General features: G+C 68.3%; 10 protein-coding genes across 10 annotated transcripts; 6 read left to right on the forward strand and 4 right to left on the reverse strand.

Annotated features, from left to right (window-relative positions):
• Positions 1-491: 491 nt before the first annotated feature.
• EMIHUDRAFT_202478 (hypothetical protein) lies at positions 492-2047 on the forward strand (the record flags this gene model as incomplete). Its single annotated transcript, XM_005784337.1, has 7 exons — positions 492-680; positions 928-996; positions 1080-1129; positions 1214-1352; positions 1433-1591; positions 1663-1761; positions 1895-2047. 7 exons carry the CDS (start codon positions 492-494, stop codon positions 2045-2047), a joined length of 858 nt encoding a protein of 285 aa, XP_005784394.1.
• A 493-nt stretch (positions 2048-2540) lies between these two features.
• On the forward strand, positions 2541-3190 carry EMIHUDRAFT_449455 (hypothetical protein; the record flags this gene model as incomplete). Its single annotated transcript, XM_005784338.1, has 2 exons — positions 2541-2629; positions 2702-3190. Coding segments are annotated over 2 exons (258 nt in total), but the record flags the coding sequence as incomplete, so codon positions are not given.
• Positions 3191-3354: 164 nt separating this feature from the next.
• On the forward strand, positions 3355-4959 carry EMIHUDRAFT_202480 (hypothetical protein; the record flags this gene model as incomplete). Its single annotated transcript, XM_005784339.1, has 1 exon — positions 3355-4959. The coding sequence occupies one exon, from the start codon at positions 3355-3357 to the stop codon at positions 4957-4959; it is 1605 nt and encodes a 534-aa protein (XP_005784396.1).
• Positions 4960-6737: 1778 nt separating this feature from the next.
• EMIHUDRAFT_202482 (hypothetical protein) lies at positions 6738-8539 on the reverse strand (the record flags this gene model as incomplete). Its single annotated transcript, XM_005784340.1, has 6 exons — positions 6738-7692; positions 7762-7881; positions 7960-8018; positions 8083-8247; positions 8379-8439; positions 8535-8539. 6 exons carry the CDS (start codon positions 8537-8539, stop codon positions 6738-6740), a joined length of 1365 nt encoding a protein of 454 aa, XP_005784397.1.
• A 137-nt stretch (positions 8540-8676) lies between these two features.
• Positions 8677-10164, reverse strand: EMIHUDRAFT_352521 (hypothetical protein). Its single transcript, XM_005784341.1, has 3 exons — positions 9347-10164; positions 9145-9251; positions 8677-9026 (listed from the first exon to the last, which is right to left on the reverse strand). The coding sequence occupies exons 1-3, from the start codon at positions 10150-10152 to the stop codon at positions 8896-8898; spliced, it is 1044 nt and encodes a 347-aa protein (XP_005784398.1). The 5' UTR covers positions 10153-10164; the 3' UTR covers positions 8677-8895.
• A 914-nt stretch (positions 10165-11078) lies between these two features.
• On the forward strand, positions 11079-11756 carry EMIHUDRAFT_434148 (hypothetical protein). The gene is made up of 2 exons (XM_005784342.1): positions 11079-11635; positions 11678-11756. Exon 1 carries the CDS (start codon positions 11114-11116, stop codon positions 11570-11572), a length of 459 nt encoding a protein of 152 aa, XP_005784399.1. The 5' UTR covers positions 11079-11113; the 3' UTR covers positions 11573-11635; positions 11678-11756.
• A 237-nt stretch (positions 11757-11993) lies between these two features.
• On the reverse strand, positions 11994-12712 carry EMIHUDRAFT_352524 (hypothetical protein). The gene has a single exon (XM_005784343.1). The coding sequence runs from the start codon at positions 12665-12667 to the stop codon at positions 12206-12208; it is 462 nt and encodes a 153-aa protein (XP_005784400.1). The 5' UTR covers positions 12668-12712; the 3' UTR covers positions 11994-12205.
• Positions 12713-19477: 6765 nt separating this feature from the next.
• On the forward strand, positions 19478-20491 carry EMIHUDRAFT_462672 (hypothetical protein; the record flags this gene model as incomplete). Its single annotated transcript, XM_005784344.1, has 2 exons — positions 19478-19977; positions 20057-20491. The coding sequence occupies exons 1-2, from the start codon at positions 19570-19572 to the stop codon at positions 20489-20491; spliced, it is 843 nt and encodes a 280-aa protein (XP_005784401.1). The 5' UTR covers positions 19478-19569.
• Positions 20492-20643: 152 nt separating this feature from the next.
• EMIHUDRAFT_352525 (hypothetical protein) lies at positions 20644-21167 on the forward strand. Its single transcript, XM_005784345.1, has one exon. It carries the CDS (start codon positions 20807-20809, stop codon positions 21104-21106), a length of 300 nt encoding a protein of 99 aa, XP_005784402.1. The 5' UTR covers positions 20644-20806; the 3' UTR covers positions 21107-21167.
• Positions 21168-21978: 811 nt separating this feature from the next.
• On the reverse strand, positions 21979-23337 carry EMIHUDRAFT_98988 (hypothetical protein; the record flags this gene model as incomplete). Its single annotated transcript, XM_005784346.1, has 2 exons — positions 21979-22472; positions 22917-23337. The coding sequence occupies 2 exons, from the start codon at positions 23335-23337 to the stop codon at positions 21979-21981; spliced, it is 915 nt and encodes a 304-aa protein (XP_005784403.1).
• Positions 23338-23612: the final 275 nt, after the last annotated feature.

Here is a 23612-nt window from a genome sequence, read left to right on the forward strand (position 1 = left end):
GGATGAGGGCTGTGGAAAGGCTTAGTCCTTAGAAACGGCGGCGTGCCGCAAAATCCTGTTTTCTTAATGCCCGCAACCCACTGTACAGCAGGGCTACAGAGTACAGTGAGTGAGTGGCGGGCGACGCCAGCACGCCACCAACATCAATCAACAAGCAGGCTGCGCGCATTGAGCGTACCAACTGGGTCAAGTCTATTCTGTTTTTTCTTTGTTGTTAGTGCCAGTGCGCGCCAATCCTAGTGTTGAGAGCGCCCGCGAATTTCTTTCTCGCGCTCGAGGAGCTCCGTCTATCTAGAGCTCCGTCCGTGGGGAGGTCGAGGAGGCGGGTGGGCGGCGGCGTGTCTGGCGAGGGAGCGGCGGTGGTGGCGGAGGCGAGGCGCACTGCAGACAAAGCTATAAGAAGAAAATGGTGCGCTTCGGACCTTGTACGGTCGCGCTCTAACCCGACTTGGAAGTTCAACCACTACCCAGGTATGCCAAAACGACACACGATGGCTGGCACCACGCATCGGCGCAAGGCACACGCCTGTAGTCTCGCCGCCGCCGCGTCGCCATGGGCTCCAGAGAGCGACCGCGGTCGAGCCGCTCTCGTCGCTGCCAACCCGTCCGGCGCAGCACCTCGAGCACGTGCGTCACTTGTCGACGCGGCATTTGGAATGCGCAAGCGCTCTCGCAAGCCGGTGCCGTGGATGTGGCTATCTCCGGACGATGGGCCGCACGCGCTGGCGATGCAGCCGCATTTCGAGGCCAGCCCTCGCTTCCTCTGGCGCGCTGGAGCAGCTAGTGAGGATCAGAGGGGAGGGGTTTCACGGGATTGAGCGCCCTAGACCTCGTAGTGAGCAATCTTGCGAGGCGCCCTCCCTCTAGGTACGAGCCCTTTGGCGGCTTTGGAAAGCTGCTCTTCCTCTCCGCCCGGCCTCGGACCAGACAAAGCCTAAGATGTCTCCGAGCTGGCACATAGGAAACCAGCTCTTCTACCTCATCATGGCTGCGGACGTCGCCGCTCAGCTGGGTGCGTCCCGGACTCCCAAGCACGCAGCTTGGAAGAGGCCGTTTGACCACCTCGCACACCCATGTAGGCCGTGTTCTCATCCTGCCTCCGGTTGCGCCACACGGCGTCGATCGTGAGGTGGCTGAAACGAGGCGGGAGCTGATCACCTTCTCGCGCAGCCTCGGCGGGCCTCGGCGGACCTCGGCGGAACCTTGGGCGTAGGCTTGAGCTGGTGCCCTTCTCGCGGCTGATCGACGTGCGCGCGCTCAACCGCGCGGTGCCCGCTGTCTCGTGGCACGGCTCCGCGTCGATGCTGCATGACCTGCTCAACCGCTCTGCCGTCAAGGAAGGGGAGGTGGAGGTGCGTGGTGGAGAGATCACGTCGCCTCCCTCACCCACCCGCACAACGCCGCTCCCACCGAGTCGACCCTGCTCCTTTAGATCAGCTGGTCTTCGGTCCGACCGCCGTCGTGCAACCACAACATGTCGCGATGGAGCGCGACCGCCCGCGCTGTGTCGCTGCTGCGTTGCCGGCCGTCGCGCGTGCTGCGCGTCAGCTGCTGCCTCATGTGGGGGTGGCGGATGGGCGCCGACGCCGAGGTGGCGGTGTCTGGCCGGGCGACGCATGCCACGCGGCGCGTCAGGGACGCGTCCCCAACATGCCGCGTCAGGCGGCGCTGTGGCCGGCGCTTCGGTTTCGGAGCGAGCTCTTGGCAGCCGCGCGGGCGATGGCGGAGCAGCGGCTCGGTCCGGCCTGGAACGCCATCCACGTCCGCCGTGGAGACAAGGCGACGCACAGGCCTTACCAGAGCTGGCGCGCCGCGCTCCATCAACGTGGCGACCTGCCACCCGCGGTTGAGCCGAGACAGCCGAGGTCGTAGGGGCGCCGTCTTCAACGGGCAGGCGGCCGACGTCGCTGCGCGATTGCGAGGCGCAGGCTTTGCGCCGAGCGTGCCGGTGTACGTCGCGACGGACGAGCGGAATGCGCGTTGGTTTGAGCCGGTACGACAGGCGACAACATCTGGCGGCGGAGCTGCGCAAGGCATCACGCGGTGAGACGTCTGCGGATTGCCGCAGGCCGGCTTCAACCTCTCTTTTGCGGACGACCTGAGCCAGCCCGCGCTCGCCGAGGCGCTGAGCGGCTACCCACCTGCCCTCTGGAAGGCCATCACCGGCTGCCTTTGGCAAGCTCGGCCAAACTCGGCCCCATCTCGGCCCATCTCGGCCCATCTCGGCTCACTCCGTCAACCTCTGCTGATCCTGCCTGACTTGCTGCACTCTCTGTGGAAGGACATCATCGGTTGCCAGAGACTTGCGTCGACGGCGGTAATTTATCGTCTCTTCAGTGATCGAAGTGTGAGTAGGCGTGTTCGAGATGCTGATCGCGATTCAGGCGGACAATTTTCTCGGTGTGCCGTAGCGAAGAGGGGGTGCTGAGAGATCGCTTTTGTCCCAGATGCACCAGCAGCAGCTTCCGCGCCACCCGCGCGGCCTCCTTCCTCTGAGCTGCCCTCCTCCCTAGGGTCGTTGCCCTCGACCTTTAGCGGCGCCATCTACAACATTCGGCAAGCGGCGGGAAAGTGGGAGGAGAGCTCTGGACCTCGCGGCGAAGAGCGGCGGTACTTTCGCAAGCTCAAGGCTAGCCGCTCACATCGCCGCTTAGCTGCCTCTCTCCTACAGCACATTTGGGGCTGTATCTTGGCTACATAGGCCTCCTGCTGCGACGAGGCAACCGTCCGTGAGATGCCCGCTGCCGTCACCGCCGAGGCATGCGCGGAGCACGACTTCCCCTTGCCCAACCGGCAGTGCTAGGGCTCTTTCTGTTGGCCCCAATCAAGGAGGAGAGCTGTTATGGCTGGCTGCTCATAACACCCCATAACACCCCATAACACCCCATAACACCTCCATCACTGTTATGGCTGTTATGCCCACCCTACCATAACACCTCATAACACCTCATAACACCTCATACAGTAACACTCATAACACCTCCCACTGGTTGTTATGACAGCCAGCATAACAACCTCATAAGGTGTGCGGCGCCTTGGCATATCTCGGACTCGGCGAGGTGGATGGGCTGGGAGCAAGGGGGCGGAAGTGATCAGTGCGGTAGATCGGTCAGTCGGGGCGCAAGAGGTGGCCTGTGAGCCATCCGGCTTACATTTACCCTGCGTTCTTGCACAAGATACTCGTTCTGTTGCCGTCCCAAACTGGCACTCCCCTTTCTCCCGGCCGGGGTGGGCGGCGGGTGTGGGATCGACAATCGCGACTGCCGCTCCACCTACGGCCGTGCAGCCGTCGCTCCACGGCCGTGCTGCCGTCGCTCCACGGGCCGTGCTGGATAGATCTAGGCATTCGCGCACATGTGCCGCGAGGCAAGGCTTTCGGTGATTGGCACAGACGTCGGCGGGAGCTCCGCCTTGCTCGCGTCGCCGCTGCACCGCCGCTTCCTTTTGGAGGTGCGCGAGCTCGCCGTCCTCGGCTGGCCGCAGACCGTCACCTCGGTGGTCGGCTTTGCGCCTCGCATCTTCCTGCTCTCGGCCGTCGCCCATCTCCCGGAAGGAGAGCTCCTCGTGGGCGCTGCGGGCATCGGGTCCATGGTTTGCAACGTCTCGCAGCTGATGCTGATCCGCTCCTCCACCTTTGGCGCCGCGCCGCTCCTCTCGCAAGCGCATGGAGCTGGCAACAGCCGCAGGGTCGGCACGGTCCTCATGCGGCTCCTCGCCATCCACGTGGCCTGCATGCTCTGCTTCTCTCTCCCGCTCACCGCCGTGGCCGGCCCCCTCCTCGCGGCCGCCGGCCAGCCCTCCTCGGTCGTCGCCAACGCGCAGCGCTTCGTCTGGATCCGGCTGCTCGGGCTGCCCGGCGTGACCGCCAACGTGGACTTGGCCGCCTTTCTGAACGCGCAGCGGTGCGTTCGGCTGCCGATGCTCGTCAACGCCGCCCTGTCGCCCTTGCAAGTGGGCCTGGTGATCGGCCTCACTCGCTCGTTTGGCTTTGATGGTGCGCCCCTCGCGATGACCATCACCGAGCTGCTGGCCGGCCTGCTGATCTGGCTGGCAGCGCCGGTGGTGCTGCGGCGGCACCGCCTCCGGTCGTGGCCGCGGTGGAGGGGCGAGGGGCGGCAGGCGCTGCAAGGGTGGAGCGAGATTGTCAGCAAGGGCGCGCCCGCCGCCGCGATGACCATGTCCGAGTGGGCAGGCTGGGAGTGCACCCTCTTCGTGGCGTCTGGGCTGTGCGGCGGCGGCGCGGCGGCGTGCGCGGTGACGGCCGCCATCCCCATCTGCACGACGGTTTTTGTCTGCGAGTTCCTGCTCGTCTTTGGGTGGGGCCTCGCGGCGTGTAATCGCATAGGCAACTTGCTGGGAGAGGGAAAGGGGCAGGAGGCTCGCTTCTCCGGGGGCGTGGCGCTTGTCGCGGCCTCCCTCTCATCGATCACGCTCGCGGCGGTCGTCGTCTCCAACAGGCGGCGGATCGCAACCTTCTTCGTGGAGGGCGAGAGCGAGGAGGCGGCGGCGGTGCTCGAGACGACGGTGTCGCTCATGCCAGTCACGACCCTGTATTCCGTCCTGGCCACCCTCGCCCCTGGGTGGAGCCAGCAGGTCCTGTTCGGGCTCGGCGCCGACTTGCGTGCGCCCGCGACCCTCAACATATTCGCCTTCTTCGCTGTCGGCGTCCCGGGAGGTTCGCTGCTCGCCTATCGCTTCGGCATGGGCGTCCAAGGCATCTGGCTCGGCCTCGTCGCGGCCATCGGCCTCGTCGTGGTGGGGCAGCACGCTCACCTGGCCCGGACTACGGACTGGCCCGAGATGGCTCGCGTCGCGCGGGCGAGGGCCCTGCAACGGGAGGGCGCCGAAGCCACGGAGGGCGATGCAGTGGCTCTGGCTCGGGCAAAAGAGCCGCCGGACCCTAAACGAGACGGCGATGACGGGTTGGAGACTCTCGGTACTCAGTGCTCTCGTCTTTAACATGGTACCGACTGCGCGTGTAGCTGCGACATTGTGCTCTGTGTGTAAATTGGAACTACTCGGCCTGCGTTGTGAACGTTCGTCAGGTGTCTCGTGTCTGTCGCCCGACGGTCTCGCTATACACCCATACTCTTGTGGTTATGTTTTGCGCGCGGGGTGGCCCGTCTTGCTGCACAAAATACGGTACGAAGCCGTAGTGCGTAGAGCGCGTAGAGGGCCTTCAACTCTTTTGACACAACGAAGACCACAAGACGGTGTGTGTATCGACGTGTGACGGTGTGGCGGACTGCAGCGTAGTGAGGGCTCCCTCGGAGACACCGCGAGAGGGCTCAGAGGGGGCTCTCAGAGGGCGGATCCCGCCGCCTCCCCCTCCCGGCGGCGCGCGAATGGTTGGGTAGTAGGGCTAGAGGGTCGCTCTACACTTAGCCTCTGCAGCGAGCGAGCGCTCAACTTAGCCCCCACACGGAGCCGGGCTCGGACTTAGACGCTGTATGGTCGGGGGCCATGAACTTAGACGACATAAGGCCAACTCCGGGCAAAACCCGGGTATACCTGAAAAGCCTCCAGGTTTACCCGAAATACCTGGACGCGTCCCACCAACGTATGCCGCGTATGCCGCGCACGACGCCATATCGCCTTCTCCCAGGGCCAGTGCGCTACTTGCGGCGCGCAACGCCTGCTCAAGTACCCCCCCCACCATGTGCTGCCGCTATGCGTGCCTTAAGGCGGCTGCGGCGAAGCGGCGGGCGCGGCATGCCGATGGCAGTGCGGACGATGCGGTTGCGATGTGTTCTGCTTCAAGATCGTGGTGGTGCTTGGCATGCACTTCTGCGATCCCAATCAGCTCATCGCAACGAAGCAGCGCAACAAGCTGGCTGCTGCCAACAAGGCCCTATGCTACCTCACGCGCGGATCGTTCAAAGAGGACCAGCACACACAGGCTTCACCGTCACGCGTTTGATTAAGCTTGAGGAGCTTCGTGTCATGTGAGAACTGTTTGGCTAGACGTCGCTCAAGAATGAAGGAGCAGCAACGAAAATCGGAAGAGGAGGATGCTGAGGCGGCGATTGCTAAGCATGAAGAGGATCCATCGCCCTCCGCAGGCGAAGAAAATTTGGGGGCTGCGCCGTATCGTTGATCACGGTGGGAGCCTCCTGGCCCCAGGCCGTGCCACGGCCGACTTAGCCGATGTAAGAGGCTCCCGCTGATCTTAGACCGCGCAAGCACTCCAGCGTGGCTAGCCACACTTAGACCCGTCCAGCCTCGAGGCTCAGAACTTAGACTACTACCCAACCAGTGGCGCGCGGTGGGGAGCGCGGTGAGACTTGCGTGGTGTGGGCTGCGAGAGGGAACGGAGCGGGGGGGCGCACCCGTTTATTGTATATTGAGCTTTTGTACGGCTTTCTAAAGCTATTACACGCAACTTTTGTACTATAAGCTAAACGTGAATCCTGATCAGGCGCCCAGGGGCTCCATCGATGTGGTGTGTCTGTGCTGAGACCGAGCTTGCTCTCGGTCTCTCGTGACGCACGGCGCGCGTGACGCCCTGTCGTCCTGACACAGGCTTGTCTCTGACTCGGTCGGGGATGCGTGGGACGGGCGCGCGGCGTGAGAAGTGTCATCGTCTTCACGGGCCTGCTGCAGGTAGCCACTCGCCGCACACGCAACCGCGGCGCTGTCCCCATCATTCAGTCCCCATCATTCAGGCAACGCTCATCGAGGGCAATCAGCCCCGGCCGGACATGCGCCTCTGCCTTGGCGCCACGGATGGCATGCGCTCAGAGGCGCGCCGGAGCGATGGGCTCGGACATCGAGGCCTTGCGCTGCCGCTTGCTCGAGCGAGTGGCCTGCAGCTGGTCGCCAAGCGGCTGCTTCTGATGCGCGATGGGCTGCTTCTTGAGCGGCACGCGGAGCTTCTTGCGGGGGGAGGCCTCGCCGGACGCGGCCCTCCGGTCGCGCGGGGGCGGGGAGGAGTTCCAGTGCGCCACGGTCTCTGCATCGGAGGGCCCATCGTCGACCTCGGTCCACTCGTGCGCGCTCTCATCTTGCGATGTCGCTCCGGAGGGGAACCGCTGCACCTGGCGGGTGGGCGGCCCTTGCGGGTTCGGCTTCAGGCACGACACGCGACCGTCCGCCTGAAGACGCTGCAGCACCTCCTCGGCGACAATCGCCTCAACCTCCAGCTCGGCGGCAAGGTCGTGCGCCGTGATGTGCGCACCGATGTGGTCTTCCAGACCCTCGCTCGCCTCTTGCGTGAGCCGCTCAAGGTCCTCGCCGTTCCCTCGACGACCGCCCCGCAGCCCGACGCCGCCTCGCAGCTCGTCCTCGTCGTCGGGAGGGCCGTCGGCGGCCTGGACGAGATCGAAGCGGTAGCCGCTGCCGTCGCGGGTGGTGCACGCCTCATCGTGCGCGGTGGGCTCGATTCCAGGCATCTCCGGCAGCGCGACACCAAGCGACAGCGCGTGGTGGCCGGTCGACACCTTGCCAACCATGAAGAAGGTTGCCGGGCGCTCAAAAAAGAACGACCCGGCGCCAGCGACGGTCGCGGGCGCCGGCGAGAAGCCGGACGGCTCGTAGTCGCTGGGCGTCACATCGTCGCGGTAGAGCAGCCTCATGCCACACCACCGCTCCTGCGGCACGTCATCGAGGCCCTGGAGGAGCAGGCTGAGCCGCCGCAGCACGACCTTGACCACGTCCCGGATGTAGTCCTTGGTGACCTTGTCCTTTGGGCGGCTGCGCGCAACCTCGATGCTCTCCGATGCGGGCGCGCCGCCCCCGCCCGAGCGACGGGTGAAGCGAGACGAGACGGTGTCGTCGCTCTCGTAGGTGTAGCTGAGGTCCCAGACCTCGATTGGGTGCTCACAGGCTTGGTCGTGGGCCAGCACAAACATGACCTTCTCCAGGTAGCCGTTGCGCAGGGCACTGCAAGCCGGTCGGGCCGGGTGTGAGCGCGGGAGCTACGGGCGCAGGAGATGGTGCGCGTGGCGGGGCCGAACTCACTCCAAAATGCTGTCATCGCTGTACCAGGAGATCATGCGGGAGACCTGCTCGTGGTAGACCTGCGGGTGGCGGGAGAAAGATGGAGGACGAGAGAGGGCGGAGGGAGCAGGACGGCGGCCGCACATTGTCGCTTTCGGCGGACAAGGTGTGGATGTGGTTCCCGCCCATCTCCTTGAGCTCGAAGCAGTCTTCCGGGAAGAGCTGCCGCTGGTAGGCAAGCTCGCCAAACACCATCTTCATCATGTTTCGCTGCAGCTTGATTGAGTTCTCGAGGTTGACACGTTGCTCCTGCGCCGCAGGGCGGCGCGGCTCGGCCGCCGGAGGCGCGGCGCGGCGGGCGGCGGCGGCGGCGGCGGCGGCGCGGCGGGCGACACGGGTGCGGCCAGGATGAGACCGGCGTGCGGCTGGGCACGATGTACCTGCGCCTGTCCCGATGCCATTTTAGCGTACCCAGGAGCTGCGCGCTCGAGGGGGTTTTGCCTTGTAGGGGGCGTTGTACAGCGTCTCGCCTGGGGCAGGAAAAAGCGCTGACTACCAGCGACGGCAGCTGCTAGTGCATCGAACCCGTCCTCAACCTCATTTGCACGGCACTCTGATCTCTGTCCCGTCTCGGCCACGAAGCACGATCAATCATCAAAGGGGTCCCCCAACATCATCCCTCTGTCCGCCCACTTCCGGGCTTGTCTGTGTTGCATCCAGGTTTTCTTTCTTTCTTTTATAGGTTCGACCCGCACAAACACTTCGCAATGTCTGGGACGACGCCCACAATAGTACCGGAGCGGCTGTACACGGACGGTTGCGTTGCGGGCGCACGAGCGGTGTGCGCGCCTGATCCGCCCCATCTCCTCGAGGAGGTGTGTGCGCCCACTAGCTGCGACCTCGGTGGTGTCTGCGCAGTGGCAGGGTGAGCGGCGGGTGAGCGGCGCTGGCGTTCGGTCAGCCGAGCGTGACGTCGAGGACCATCATGAAGACGAAGCCGAGCATCAGCCCCTGCATCGCGATGGCCTTGTTGCCGTGCGCCTGCATCTCGGGGACGAGCGAGTCGGCGACCACGAAGATCATCGCGCCTGCGCGGGCAGGCCCGTGCGGCGGGAGGGGTCAGGCGGGAGAGGGCCCGTCGGGGTGAGAGGGCGAACCGCGGCAAGGAGAAGGGCCCGGCAGGGAGGGAGGGGGAGGGCGGCGCGCCAGCGGCGAGGGACATGGTGAAAGGGAGCATCGGCTTGCAGTACTGCACAAACGCGGCGCCGAGCACGCCCCCGATCGGCTCCACCAGCCCGGACAGCTGGCCGTACCTGCAGCACGGGCCTCCCCCGTCGCCAGAGGAGGAGGCTAGGGCGGGAGAGGAGAGAGGAGCAGCGGCCACTCTGCCGGCGGGAGGAGAGCGCACCAAAAGGCCTGCAGCGGGGAGATGCCTTCGCGCATGAGCGGCATCGAGACCGCCATCCCCTCGGGGAAGTTCTGGATCCCGATCCCGATGGCGAGCGAGACCGCCTTGCCAAACGTCGCGCCCGGGGCCGACCCGAGCGCCCCAAACGCGACGCCGACCGCCATGCCCTCTGGGAAGTTGTGGATTGTGATGGCGATGATGAGCAGCAGCAGGCGGCGCAGCCGCTGCGACCGCGTCGCCGACCCCTCCGAGGTTGCGACGTTCTTGTAGAGCGAGAGGTCCTCCAGCGACTCGTGCAGGTTGCTCATCAGCAGGTCGGTCAGCTGCAGCAGCGCGCCGCCAGACACAAAGCCGAGCGCGACCGGCATCGCCGCCCAGCCCTCCTCCCAGCCCTGCTGCTCGGCAAAGTCGAGCGCCGGCGCGAGCAGCGACCAGTACGACGCGGCCGTCATCACGCCGCCAGAGACACCGAGGAAGAAGTCGAGCACCTTCCGGAAGAGCGGCTCCGGCAGGCCGAGCCGCTTGATGATGACGGCGGCGGCGCCGAGCGCGGTCATGAACCAGCCGAAGGAGGTCCCCAGCAGCGCAAGCAGCACCGGGTGCCACTCCTTCACTTCGCGGAGCGCTGCGCTCTCGCACGTGCCGGCTATAGACCCGCCGCGCAGCTTGGCGGCGGGCGAGGTGTCGAAGCACTGCGGCTGCGGCACGGGCGGTGCAGGAGCGAGCCGCGGCCCGCTCGGGCCCCAGGGTGATCCAGTGGCAAGCGGGAAGGCCAGCAGGAGGCAGCAGCTCGCCCGCCTGCACATGGCACCAGCCCGCACACACCTGCGATAACTTGGTGGCTGCTCGTTTCTTTCTTTCTGGTCCGCTGGTGTGCTCTAGTCCGCGCCCTTCTCGTGCCAGTGTGCTGTGAGAGAGGCTTGTGTTGAAAGATTCTTTCTTTCTTTAACCACACTCCTCTCCTTAAAATCCCTGTGCGCTGTGGTGGCGGCGTGCCGTCCTCCCATCCCAACAGACGTGATTTCTTGTTGGTTTTCTAAAATCTCTCTCTCTCCCATCCCTCCCTTGCTTGGGTTGTCTAGCACTCTCAGCCCCTGTTTTCAAAAATACCCTGTCAGCAGTTCATTCACCTTCGGCTACGACCTACCTACGTACGTAAGACCGGTCGGTAAGAGCTACATAACACTGAGAGTTCGGCGGTGGCTTCTCGCCGCCAGCAGTTGCAAAGATCAACCGCCTTGTGCGCAAGGCTCAACGCTCGGGCGTTGACCGCCCGCACCGACCGCGTACCCTCCCCACTCCCGCCTCTCATTTGTGTCACACCACGCGGAACGCATCTCCATCGCTTCGGTGAAGGGGGTGAACCGCGCCTTCCTCGATCGCCGTGCAAAGCTCGCTTCCAAGCTCTCACGCCGCGCGCAGGGCCCTTAGGGGCCTAGAGAACACAACCCCCCTCCCTTTTCTCCCAGTAAGCTAAAAGTACGTACACTGAAAATCTCACATCTACACACATCTCCGCACCGCGCGCCCGCCCACTGCCCCGCCCAGGCGGGAAAGAGATGAGGAGATGGGACAGCAAAGGAGGAGCCAGACACGTATGGGAGGGTTCAGTTGTGCGCCACGCTGCCCGGCGTCTCTCACTTTCCGGGACAGCCCCGCCCTTTCGAGGCAGGAAAGTGACCAGGCCGCCGTTATTTTTTCCGCTGCGACTTGGCCACCGTGTGGCGCTTCGCGTGTGCACAAACATCTGCACATATACACACACATATGGCGCTGCCCGCTCTCGAGGCCGGGCACGACGCGTGCCGCCGCATGTTTCGCGCCTTGAGCGCCGGCGAGGACCTGTCGCAGATCGTCCAGGACTTCATCGAGGCTGAGGGCAACCTCCAGGTCCACCTTGCAGAGCTCCACGAGGCCATGCCAGGCGAGGTGCCGCCGCACCGACGCGCCGCCGCTGCGGCCGCGGAGCTAACCGCCGACCTGCAACGTGCCGAGCTGGCGCTGCTCGCGGCAGAGGCGCTGGCTGATGCGGAGCTGCGCCGGCCGTCGGCGGAGGTGCCGGCCGCCGCGGTGTTGAACCTGGCGTCTCATCTCGGACCGTCCGCCGCGCCGCCTCGTTCTCAGCACGCCTTCACTGCGGCCGCGGCGGAGGGCTTCCGGCACGGCTGGGGACTGCCCGCGCCACCGCAACACCTTCGCTCTATGCGAGACGGACAGACAAGCTAGAGAACATGGAGAACAGGGTTGTCTCAGTGCGCCTTTCACTGTCCGCTACGGTCGGCCACCTAGACAGACAGACAGACAGAAGAGAGAGAGAGACAGACGAACAGGTCGTACTACACTTCGCTCAACCATCTGCCTCCGTGGCGGCCGATTTAGTATCCATTTCCCCCACAAACATACGTTACGACACCGAACGACGGTCGTTTGTTTTTTTAACGCTCCCAGCCACCCAGCCGTGCTCACCGAGCACGTCAGCGCCCGCCGCTGCGCGCCGCCGCGCCGACGACGCGACGTGCCGACAAACTCCTGTGAGAAGGCAGGCATCATCCATCAAATGTCGAGGACGGAGAGCATATAGCTAGAAAATCGTACCAAACTCTGTACGGCTTTAATGTTTAAAAAGGAGCTTGCGTTGCCCGGGTGTACGGCTTTAAACCGGCTATACATAGATGTGCGTGCCGTCGGTAGAGCCACAGTCAGAGTCTCGGCCTCGACGGACGACGCCGACACCGCGATCGCGGTTCGCGCACGCAACACACCAGACACCACCTACAAGCTACACGGCGCATCAAACCCACAGCAAACCCCCACCGGGTACAGTACACACGATCGCGGTGCCCTCGTTCTCTTGGCGCGTCACTTCTTCTTGCCGAACATGTTGTCAAGCGGGTTCACGGTGGTCGGGTTGAGCTGCAGCGACTTGGGCGCCGCGGCGGCTGCGCCCTGCGGCTGCGCTTGGCCCATGCCCGCGTGCTGCTGCGGGTACATGCGCTGCCCGTACATCTGCTGCTGCCCGTACATCTGCTGCTGCCCATACATCTGCTGCTGCCCGTACATCTGCGCAGCGTACATCTGCGGCTGGGCTGCGTACATCTGCCCCGCCATGCCGCCGGGATACCCGCCGTAGCCGTGGTGGTGGTACTGCTGCTGCTGCTGCTGCTGCTGCTGCTGCTGCTGCTGCTGCTGCTGCTGCTGCTGCTGCTGCGGGTAGTACTGCTGCTGCGGCGCCTGCGGCATCGCTGCAGCCTGCGGCATCGCTGCAGCCTGCGGGTAGTAGCTGCTGGCTCCTGCGCCGTACGAGTGGCCGTGTTGCGGCATCGGCTGTTGGGTCGTCGCCCACTGCTGCTGCTGCGGCGGCGGCGGCGGCGGCGGCGACGGTTGCGGCGGGGCAGCGGCAGGCGTGAAGGCGGCAGGCGTAAAGCCCGAGGCCTCGGTTGGCGCGGGTGTAAAGCTGGACGCGTCGCCAAAGCTGCTGGAGCTGAAGCTTGCGGGCTCAGCGAGCGCAGGTGAGAAAGTGGAAGGGTCACCAAAGCCGCCGGAGGGGCGATCGGCTGGCGGCGGCACGGCGGCGGGCGGGAAGGCGGCCTCGGTGGGCGCGGGGGCAAAGCTCGTCCCGAAGCCGGACACGCTGTTGTCGAAGCCAGGCCCGCTGTTGGTGAAGCCGGCCGCGCCACTGTCGAAGCCGGCCGCGCCAAAGCCTGTCCCGGCCCCGGCCCCACCAGCCGCAGCAGCGGGGGGTGCCGTGCTGTCGGCGAGCCAGCCGTCCACCACGACAATGCTCTCCGCAACCGGCGCCGCCGCACCCATCACCTGCGCCGCCGTGTCGCTCGACGCAGCGCCCGTCATCGGCGCCACAAGCGCAGCCTCGCTGTCACCGGGCAGCTCGAGCGCGGTGGCAAGACCGGCGCTTGCCGCAACGACGGGCGCCGCGTCGACGGCGCCGCCGAAGAGGCCCGGCGCGAGGGCTGCGCCGGTGTCGGCTGACGCGCCTTCCAGCGCCACAATCTCCTCAGCCGGAGGTGGCGACAGCACCGCTCCATCCCCCGGCGGCGTTGCTGCGCTCTCGCCTCCACCCTCATCCTTCGCCACGCCGGCGGTCAGCTCGGCCGCTCCCGCTGCTGCTCCGGAGAGCGCGCTTCGGGCGGTGGCAGCAAACGAAGCGAACGGGTCCGCGGAGGCCTTGGCGACCCCCATTGGGGCGATGTCGCTCGCACCCATTGGGGCGATGTCGCTCGCACCCATCACCTGCGCCGCCGTGTCGCTCGACGCAGCGCCCGTCATCGGCGCCACAAACGCAGCCTCGCTGTCACCGGGCAGCTCGAGCGCGGTGGCAAAACCGGCGCTTGCCGCAACGACGGGCGCCGCGTCGACGGCGCCGCCGAAGAGGCCCGGCGCGAGGGCTGCGCCGGTGTCGGCTGCTGGCGCGGAGCCGCTGCTTGCGAGGCCAGGCTCTAGCCCGACGCCTGCCGTGCCCTCTTCGTCGGCGGTGATTTCTTTTTCGGTGATCTCGGGCTCCAGTGCGACTGTGGACCACGCCCCGTCGTCTCCCTGCCGGACTCGCGTCGACGGCGGGAAGTAGCCGAGGCGGTGCCAGGCGCGCATGTGCGCGAGCGAGAAGGGCCCCTGCACGGCGCCGCCCTGGTCCTCGAAGTGCCACCTACCGGCCTCGTCCACCACAGGAGCGGCCGAAGCCTCGCCAGCCGCTTCGCCCGGCGCCTCTGCGGCCGCGATCTCCGCGTCGCTCGCGACGACGAGCTTCTCGCGGACGGTGTTGCGCTCGGAGCCGTTTGGCATGCGGATGGAGTAGTAGGGAGGAGGGTCGTCGTAGTACACCTTGAGCACCTCGACCAAGAGCCTGCTGCCGTCCTGCGAAGAGGTGTACCAGCACCTCGTCCCCACGGCGAGAGCGCCCTCGGCAACCGCGGTGCCCGCTGCGGGAGGCTCCGCAAATAGATCAGCCGACAGCACGCCAAAGCTGTCCTTGGCGCCACAGCCCGTCTCGGCCTCGCGGACCCGCTCCTCGCTGCCACCCGCAGCCGCGAAGCTGTCGCCCAGCGCGGAGGGCGCGAAGGTGTCGGAGGGCGCGAACGTGTCGGAAGGCTCGAAGGTGTTCGCGGCAGGCGCTGCAGGCGCGAAGCTGCTGTCCGCCGGCGCGGAGGGAAAGCTGTCGCCCAGCGCGGAGGGCGCGAAGGTGTCGGAGGGCGCGAAGGTGTCGGAAGGCTCGAAGGTGTTCGCGGCAGGCGCTGCAGGCGCGAAGCTGCTGTCCGCCGGCGCGGAGGGAAAGCTGTCGCCCAGCGCGGAGGGCGCGAAGGTGTCGGAGGGCGCGAAGGTGTCGGAAGGCTCGAAGGTGTTCGCGGCAGGCGCTGCAGGCGCGAAGCTGCTGTCCGCCGGCGCGGAGGGAAAGCTGTCGCCCAGCGCAGAGGGCGCGGCTAGCGCGGCTGGCCCGAAGCTATCGGGGGGCGCGGAGGGCGCGAAGACATCGTTGGGTCCGGTGGGTGTAAAACCGTCCTTCGCAAGGTCGTCACTGGCTGCGAAGCCACCGCCGAAAGAGCCTGCCTGCAAGGGCAACCCGAACGGCTTCGAGTTGGCCGCTGCCAGAGACTCCTCGGCGGGTGCGGGTGGGAAGGCCAGGGAGTCGCCAAAGCTCGCTGGGAGGCTCGAAGCGCCCTCTTCAGCAGGCCCGTCAAATCTAGGCGCGTCAAACGAAGCGGAGAAGCTGCTCGCCGCTGCAGGAGGCGCGGAAGTCACAAATGCGTCCGCGGCGAAGGTCGGCATGATGCTGCCGCCGTCGAAAGTCGCGGCAGCGGGCGCGAAAGCTGGAGCAACGGCGCCCAGAGGACTGGCGGCCTGCCGCGCGAGGATGAGCTCGATCACTACTGCCTTCGGGTCGTCAGCGTCGTCGGCGTCCTCGATTTGCTCCTCGGAGACGCCCTCGCTTCTGGCGCGAGCCTTGAGCGCCTTCAGCTTGAGCCCCTTCAGCTCTTCGCCAAGCGACTCCGAGGAAGTGCCCGCTCCGCTCGAACCGCCTTGGGGTGCGGTCACGGCTGCGGTCGGAGCGAGGGAAACGAACCCGCCTCCGCTGGCCAAATCACCCAGATCCGAAGTGGCGAGCGGGTCGGCTGGAACCGACACATCGACACTGCTGGCCATGTCGGCGGACGCCATGACGCAAGCCGGCGCAGGTGCGAACGCTCCTCCAAAGAGGTCGAGCGAAGAGGAATCCATCGCGCCGACGGCGGGCGGAGGAAAGGACGCCGGGGGAAACGCCGCAACGCCGGCGAATCCGCTGTCGCTAGACGGCGGGTCCTGCCTTGCTTCAGCTTGATCAAACGACGGCGGCGGCGGCGGCGGCGGCGGCGGCGGCGGCGGTGGCGGCGGCGGCGGCTCGGTCTCGCCGGCTGCCTGCTCTTGAGCCTCCTTGGCCTTCTTGTTCTTGGCCGCTGCTGCGATGGCGGCCCTGATCGCGCTGTCGCTTGTGCCTTTGAATGCGGGGTCGGCGCGCAGCGCGAGGAAAGCCTCTTCGGCGGCCGCCTGCTCCGAGTCAGCCGGAGCGCCGTCGCGCTGCTGCTGCTCCGGCGGCGGTTTCGGCGGCGGCGGCGGCGGCTGCTGGAAGGCGGGGAAAGGGCGGGCGGCGGGAGCAGGCCGGACGATGCCCGACTTCGGCTGCTCCTTCTTCTTGCCGAAGAGGCTCGCGAACCGCCCCGCCGCCGCCGGCTTGGAGGGGGCGGGCGCCTTGACGACGCCACCAGCTTCGACCGGCAGCGTCGCCAGCCGGTCCAGCGTGGCCAACCGATCGTTGTTGGTGGCGGCCAACGCCTCCCTCACAACCTCCTCCGGAAAGCCACCAGCGACTAGCTCGCGGACCAGAGCGTCGAGCTCCTCTTTCGCAGTGCTTGCGCCAACTTCGCCGCCAGACTCGATGAAACTCTCGCCGCCGCCGCCGCCGCCGCCACCGCCGACGCCGAAGGCGCTGTCGAAGGAAGCCGTGAAACCGCCATCTCCCGCCGCCGCGTCGCCGGACCCTCCGGCAGCGAAGAATGACGCTGGCGCTGAGGCCGAGGAGCTGGGCTCGGACAGCGGCGCCGACTTGCAGTCCGGGGCGGCGGTGGCACCGCCGGACGAGAAGAAACCGGACTCGGGGTCGCCAAACGATGCAGTGGAGCCTATGGCGTTAAGAGCTCTGTCATGCCTCACGCCCGGCTGAGACGGGATTCGCAGCGAAGCTGGGGCTGCCTGCGCCGGCGCCACCGTCGCCGACGCCGCCATCGCCGAAGCCGCCGTCGCCGGCCGGCGCATCGCCAAATCCGCCGGTCGGGAAGAACGACGCAGCCGCCGCCGCCTCGCCCGCCGCCGCCGGAATGGACCCGGAGGAGGACTCTGGTGGTGGAGGCGACTCATCACCGGCGCCGGACGAGAAGAAGCCGGACTCGGGGTCGCCAAACGATGCAGTGGAGCCTATGGCGTTAAGAGCTCTGTCATGCCTCACGCCCGGCTGAGACGGGATTCGCAGCGAAGCTGGGGCTGCCTGCGCCGGCGCCACCGTCGCCGAAGCCGCCATCGCCGAAGCCGCCGTCGCCGGCCGGCGCATCGCCAAACCCGCCGGTCGGGAAGAACGACGCAGCCGCCGCCGCCTCGCCCGCCGCCGCCGGAATGGACCCGGAGGAGGACTCTGGTGGTGGAGGCGACTCATCACCGGCGCTGGACGAGAAGAAGCCGGACTCGGGGTCGCCAAACGATGCAGTGGAGCCTATGGCGTTAAGAGCTCTGTCATGCCTCACGCCCGGCTGAGACGGGATTCGCAGCGAAGCTGGGGCTGCCTGCGCCGGCGCCACCGTCGCCGAAGCCGCCATCGCCGAAGCCGCCGTCGCCGGCCGGCGCATCGCCAAACCCGCCGGTCGGGAAGAACGACGCAGCCGCCGCCGCCTCGCCCGCCGCCGCCGGAATGGACACGGAGGAGGACTCTGGTGGTGGAGGCGACTCATCACCGGCGCCGGACGAGAAGAAGCCGGACTCGGGGTCGCCAAACGATGCAGTGGAGCCTATGGCGTTAAGAGCTCTGTCATGCCTCACGCCCGGCTGAGACGGGATTCGCAGCGAAGCTGGGGCTGCCTGCGCCGGCGCCACCGTCGCCGAAGCCGCCATCGCCGAAGCCGCCGTCGCCGGCCGGCGCATCGCCAAACCCGCCGGTCGGGAAGAACGACGCAGCCGCCGCCGCCTCGCCCGCCGCCGCCGGAATGGACCCGGAGGAGGACTCTGGTGGTGGAGGCGACTCATCACCGGCGCTGGACGAGAAGAAGCCAGACTCGGCGCCACCGAAGGACGTAGCGAAGCCTACGGCGTGAGAGGGACTCGTTGTGCGCAGCTAGCAGAGGCGGCCTGCTGGCACCGCCCGGAGGCCGCCTGCGCCAAACCCGCCGTCGCCGGCCGGCGCATCGCCGAACCCGTCCGAAGGGAAGAAGGACGCCGCCGCCGCGGGCTCAGGAGCGGACTCGGAGTCGGTGAAGCCGGAGGAGGCGCCGCCGCCGCCGCCGCTGCCCGACGCGAAGAAGCCCGACTCGCTGCCGCCGAACGACGTACTGCCGAAGCCGTCCTCGCTTGGAAACTCGGCTGCACCGCCGCCGGCGGCGGAAGACGTGCCGAAGGACGCCGCCGCCGACCCGCCATCGCTGAAGCCAGCGAAGGTGGTCGAGCTGGCCGAAGCTTCTCCGCTCGCAAACGGGTCGGCTCCGTCCGGCGGGTCGAAGGAGGCGGACGCCTGCTCTCCGAAGCGGGAGGCGCTCTCGCCCTCTCGCACGCCGACGGGGGAGATCTCCTCGCCGGAGGACATCGGCGCGCTGACGTCGGCCCAATCCGCGTCGTCGCCGTCCTCGAAGGCGTGCGAGTCGGAGAAGTCGCTCGCCTCCCGCTCGCCCCCCTCGGCCACGTCTGCCCACTCCTCCTCCTCCTCCTCCTCCTCTCCGAAGGCGTCGAACGCAGACGAGCCCGCCTCCACCCTCCGCAGCGACACGGCCTCGTCAGCCGCAGCCCCACCGAAGTCGCCAGAGCCAAAGGCGGCAGGCGCGGCGGCCTCGTCAGCCGCAGCCCCACCGAAGTCGCCAGAGCCAAAGGCGGTAGGCGCGGCGGCCTCGTCAGCCGCAGCCCCACCGAAGTCGCCAGAGCCAAAGGCGGTAGGCGCGGCGGCCTCGTCAGCCGCAGCCCCACCGAAGTCGCCAGAGCCAAAGGCGGCAGGCGCGGCGGCGGCATCGATGGTTGGAGTGGCGTCGTCGAAGGAGGCAGAAGAGACCTCTTCCGGCGACGGCTCCTCCTGCGGCACCTGCTCCTCCGCCCTCGGCAGCTGCTCCTCCTGCTGCAGCTGCTCGAGTTGCGCTTGGATCCGCTCCGCCTCGTCAAAGTCGTCCGCCGCGAGCGCCTCCTCCTGCGCGGCGACCAGCTGGGCGCGCGTCTCGGCGGGCCCAGGCTGCACCGATGGCGTCGAGCACACCGCGGGCTCTGCGCCAACCTCGTCGGCGGCAGCAACAGAGGAATCGGCGACGGCCTCCTCCGCTCCCTCTTCCGTCACAAACGGTTCCGGAGGAGGGCTGCTGCCGCCGCCCTCAGGGCGAGCCGCGGCAGGCGAGGCAGACTCGCCACCCTCCCCGCCGGCAGCACCCCCTGCCGCCGCATCCCAGCCGGGCGCCTCGCTGCTGAAGTCGTCCGGCAGCGCCGCCGGTCCAGGCGCCACGCTTGTGCCGCTGATGATCCGGCCAAAGGCGCTAGGCTCGTCGCTGCCCGAAGGATTGTTGTCCGCTGCTGTGGCAAACGGGTCGCGTTCCGCCGGCTCGTAGGCGTCGCCACTGCCCGAAGGGGACGCCGTCGCGTCGTCACCGCCGCCAGCAACTGCCTCGGAAAAGTCGGCCGCGGTGGGCGCCGCCTCGGCACCGTGCGCTGGAGGCGGCGCCGCGCTGTCCTGCTCGGGGACCATCTAAGACTGCTCCGGGTCACACAGGCCGCGGCGGGCGAACGGCGGCTAAACGTGTTTTCTTTTCCCATTTAAACCCTCCGGTGAGAGCGCGATGCGGCCGGCCCCGCCCGGCCGGGCCCATGGGGCGAGCGAGAGAAAAAGAATTGCACGCATCACGATGGGCGGCAACAAGCGCCTGGGTGGCGAGGGTGGCGGTGGTTCGCACGCGAAGCGGCGGTACGTAGCCCCGACGCCGGGCGTGTGCGAGCTCTCGCGCGGCATGCGCGGCGTCCTCATCACCTGCGACACGCACCTCGAGCACAAGGCCATCAAAGAGGCTTACAGGCTGCTCGACGACTTGGCTGGCGGCGGCGCTGCCGCCGGCGACGGCGGTGTCGGTGGTGACGACGGCGACGGCGGCTCGGCAAGCGGAACCGCTGGTGACAAGCTTGCAGCCGAGCTGGCGGCCCTCAAGGAGGGCGGTGGCGAGGGTGGCGGTAGCGGCGGCGGCGGCACGGCACATGCAAAGCGCTTCTCTGTGGCGCAGACCGGCTGCGCGGGGACGGTGCTGCTGCGGTTCAGCGAGGAGGCCGACGACCCGACTGAGATTGCGAGCCGCGCGCTCGGCGAGGCGCAGGCACGGGGCGAGTCGAGCGCGCCGCACGTGATCCGGCTGCTTCCGGTGCAGGTGGAGCCGGGCCGGAGGGAGGGGGAGGGGGGAGGTGGCGAGCGCCCGCCGTCGCGAGGCCTCCCTCTCCTGCCCGCAGGCGGTCTGCGGCGCGACCCCCGCCGCCATCGTGGCTGCGCTCCAGCCGCTGCTCGCTCCTCTCGCCGGGTTTGGCGGCACCTTTGCGGTCCAGTGGCGGCGGAGGCACAACACAGCCGTCGACAAAGAGAGCGTGATCCGGGAGGTTGCGGCGGCGGTACACGCCGTCGCGCCCAAGGCGACCGTCAACCTCCGCGCCCCCTCCGCCGCCGTCGTGATTGAGGCGCGCATGCACCGCTCCTCCGCCACCGCCAACGCCACCGCCACCGCCAACGCCACCGCCACGACACTGCTCTCCTGCGGCGTGTCATCCCGCGCGCCTCCGCAGGTCATCAAGTCCGACGCGGCAGTCAGCGTGCTGCCGCGGTGGGCCGAGCTCAAGGCGTACAACCTGCGAGAGTGCGCGCGTGCGTTGCCGGAGGCAACGGCAGGGTGAGCGACCAGCGAGCCCGCAGCGGCGCACACAGATTCACAGTTTGGTGCGGTGCGGTCACAGCTCAGACCTCGGAAGCCGGCGAAAAACGCCGCGGCGGGTGTGGCGTGCCGTCTCGTCAAGACTCTGAGAGATGTCGAAAGTGGCTTGGGCCCTGGCGGTGAGATAATCAAACAATGAAATAGCAAAAGAACAAGAGAGCGAGGTGCGAGCGAGCCCTCTCTCACGCGTGACACCACGACCCTCGCGAGGCGGTCTCTCGGTGGAAACGGTTCGCGAGCTGCGGATGCCATGTCCATGACGATCTTTCTTGACGGGATGGCGGCGGCCTCTCTGCAGCCGTATCAGCGCCGCCCACCCGGCGCGCCTCGCGCGCTGTGCATCCGCCCGCCGCCGGCCGGTGCGAGGCCGACGGGCGGCGGCGGCGGCGGCGGCGGGTGTGGCCGCGGGCCACAGGGGGAGCGCTGCGGCGGCGGAGGCGGAGCGCCGCCCCGCGGGTGCGCGCCTCCTCGTTGCGGCGGCGGCGGAGGTGGGGGAGCGGAGCTGAAGGCGGAGGGGCGCCCTCCCCTGTCCCCTCCCCTGTCCGTGCCTCCCCTGTCCGAGCCTCCTGAAGGGTAGCCTCGCGCGGGCGGCAGGAGTTCTCGAGGCGGGAGATCTCGAGGCGGGAGATCGGCACCGCGCGGCCTGCGTCGAGACGGCTGCTGGTCGGGGAGCGGGGGGGGGGGGGGGCTGGGTGGCGGGGCCGGCAGGGCTAAGGGCAGGCTCCCACCGCTTCGGGTCCGGCCCCGCAACTGCTGCGCTCTGGGGGGAGCTGTGAATACAGCTCGAGCTGTGGGGGCGCTTCCCGCCCGGGCCCGGGCCCGCGCCTCCGCCTGAGTGGCCGTTGTGAGGTCCCTGTGGCGGCTCCCCGTGCGCGGCCGGGATCCTCGAGGGGGGAGCTGTCCCCCCCCCTCCCTGGCCTCCCCCTCGTCCCTGGCCTCGCCCTCCTCCCTGCGGGCCAGGAGGGGCGGCGCCCCTCGGCGGTGCTCGCACCCCTCCTCCCTGCCCGCCGAGAGGGGGAGGGGGAGGCGTGCCGAGAGGGGGAGGAGGCGGCGCATCGCGAGGGCGGTCCGCCACGCGCGGGCGGCCGGCAGCCACGGGCGCTGCTACCGCTGCAGGCGGAGGGGGCGGCTGCGCCGGCCGCCGCGGCTGAGCGCCCTCGCTGCCGCCCGCCGTCGCCCGCCGTGCAGAGGCGACCGGCGCGGGGGCGGCGGCGGTAGGCGGAGCGTGCGGCGGCGCGGCTCGCCTCTCCTGCCTCTCCTGCGGCTTGTTGTCTCTTGGCTGGTCTCTCGGCTTGTCCCTCGGCTGCTCCTTGTGCGCCACCTTCGGCTTCTCCTTCGGCTTCTCCTTTGGCTTCTCCTTGTGCGCCACCTTGTGCGCCGCCTTGGGCTTCTCCTCCTCGAGCAAGTCGTCCAGGTCCGAGTCCCCGCCCAAGAGGTCGTCGAGCCTATTCAAGGCAGGTCGCAAGGACGAATGAAGAAGACGCTCGGACAGAGGCCCCGCGCAAAGAGGCGGTCGAGCCCGCGCGCGTCGTCGAGCACCGCCGGCTCCTCCGCAACCCCCTCCGCCTCCTCCGCCTCCTCCGCCTCCTCCGCCTCCTCCGCCTCCTCCGCCCCGCCCTCTGCCTCTCCCTCCCCATCTCCTGTCCCAGCCGCCCCCTCCGACCCCAGCACCGCATCGCGACCAGCCTCGTCCGCACGCGCGCCTCCCGAGACCTCCGCCCCCCCCTCCTCCGCCCCCCCCTCCTCCGCCTCCCCCTCCTCCGCCTCGCTCTCCACAGCCTCCTCCCGCGCCGCAAGTTGCGTCTGCCCGCCCTCTGCCACGCCAGGCCGGCTCGCCGCACCGCCCTCCCCTCCGCCCTGCCTTGCGCCCTGCCTTGCGCCCTGCCTTGCGCCCTCCCCGCCACCCGCCCCCCCTCCCCCGTTCAGAGCGGGCCTCCCTCCCTCTGGCGCGGGGGCGGGGCGGCTGCTGCGGGCGGCTGGGCGGGCCTGGCTGCCCGCCTGACTGCCCGCCTGACTGCCCCGCGAGGCAGGCCCGCCCGACCCGTCCCTCCCCCTGTCGTCGCGGGCCCCGCCCGCCTCGCCGCCGTGCGCCGGAGGAGGCGGAGGGGGAGGGGGAGGCCGTGTTGTTGCGTCTCCGTGCCGCCGAGGCAGCCCGGATGGCGGAGGGTGCCGTCCGGCGGGCGGCGGAGGCGGCGGCACGGAGCGGTGCGGCGGTGGCGGCGGCTGCGATGGCGGCGGCGGAGGGCGCGGGCCGGTTGGGTAGTGGCCAGGGCCGCTAGGCGGAGCCCTCGGGCCAGGCGTCGGCGCCGGAGGAGGCTGAAGGCGTGGCGACGGGAGCGGCGGAGGCGGCGGCCTCGCGAAGCGCGGCGACTCTGCTACGGTCTGACCGTTCCCCGCCGGCGGCTGGGCTGCCGCCGCGTCCCGGCCGCGCGAGGCGGGTCGCTCCTCCTCGCTCAGCTCCGAGCGGATCGCGCCGTAGAGGCGACTGGAGGCCCAGTCTCGCGTCAAGAGGCTCGCGTGGAGAGCAGAGGAGCTGCCGGCGCCGTGGCTGCCGGCGCGGCCGAGCTTGGCCGCGAGCGTGCGTTGCGTGGCCTCCGAGCCGGTGTCGCCGGGGAGCCCGTGCGCATGGCTCAGTGCAAGATTGAGCAGGTGCTCGAGTTGCCTCACCGGCACACTCGGCGCCGCGCCCACCTCGCAGAGCTCCGCGTCGAGCTCCTTGGCAGCTCCGAGGTGGCCCTCGTTCTGCAGGAACTGGTGCACTAGCGCGAGTATCTCGCGCCGGTCGAGGCGCCAGAGGTCGGTGGCCATGCGGGAGCCGAAAAGTAGCTGGCGCACAGCAGCACGCCCTGAAGCCCAAAAGCTTGAGCAGGTCCCACCAAGGGTCCCACAACGCGCAGGGGCAACGGAACCCCCGCGCCTCGGCGAGCCTCGGCGAGACAGTGTTAGCGTTTTGTGCAAGTTCCTCCAAGGGATTTTTCGCGTGTCTTGACTGCCCGCCACTGTGTGCTGTAGTGCTATTTCTGGGGTTCCTTCGTAACCCTGAGTCACACGCACCCCGCCCCGCTCACAGGGCGTGCATCACA

The sequence above is a fragment of the Emiliania huxleyi genome (assembly GCF_000372725.1).
Source record: "Emiliania huxleyi CCMP1516 chromosome Unknown EMIHUscaffold_17, whole genome shotgun sequence".
Classification (NCBI taxonomy): Eukaryota; Haptophyta; order Isochrysidales; family Noelaerhabdaceae; genus Emiliania; species Emiliania huxleyi.

Coding starts and splice junctions, on each gene's coding strand:
- EMIHUDRAFT_352521 (XM_005784341.1), bottom strand. CDS start 10,152: ATGTGCAGGCGGGCGAGCTGCTGCCTCCTGCTGGCCTTCCCGCTTGCC. Junction 9,252..9,346: donor TCCCCGCTGCAGGCCTTTTG/GTGCGCTCTCCT, acceptor CCCGTGCTGCAG/GTACGGCCAGCTGTCCGGGC. Junction 9,027..9,144: donor CACCATGTCCCTCGCCGCTG/GCGCGCCGCCCT, acceptor CTGCCCGCGCAG/GCGCGATGATCTTCGTGGTC.
- EMIHUDRAFT_434148 (XM_005784342.1), top strand. CDS start 11,114: ATGGCGCTGCCCGCTCTCGAGGCCGGGCACGACGCGTGCCGCCGCATG.
- EMIHUDRAFT_352524 (XM_005784343.1), bottom strand. CDS start 12,667: ATGCCGCAACACGGCCACTCGTACGGCGCAGGAGCCAGCAGCTACTAC.
- EMIHUDRAFT_352525 (XM_005784345.1), top strand. CDS start 20,807: ATGGCGGCGGCCTCTCTGCAGCCGTATCAGCGCCGCCCACCCGGCGCG.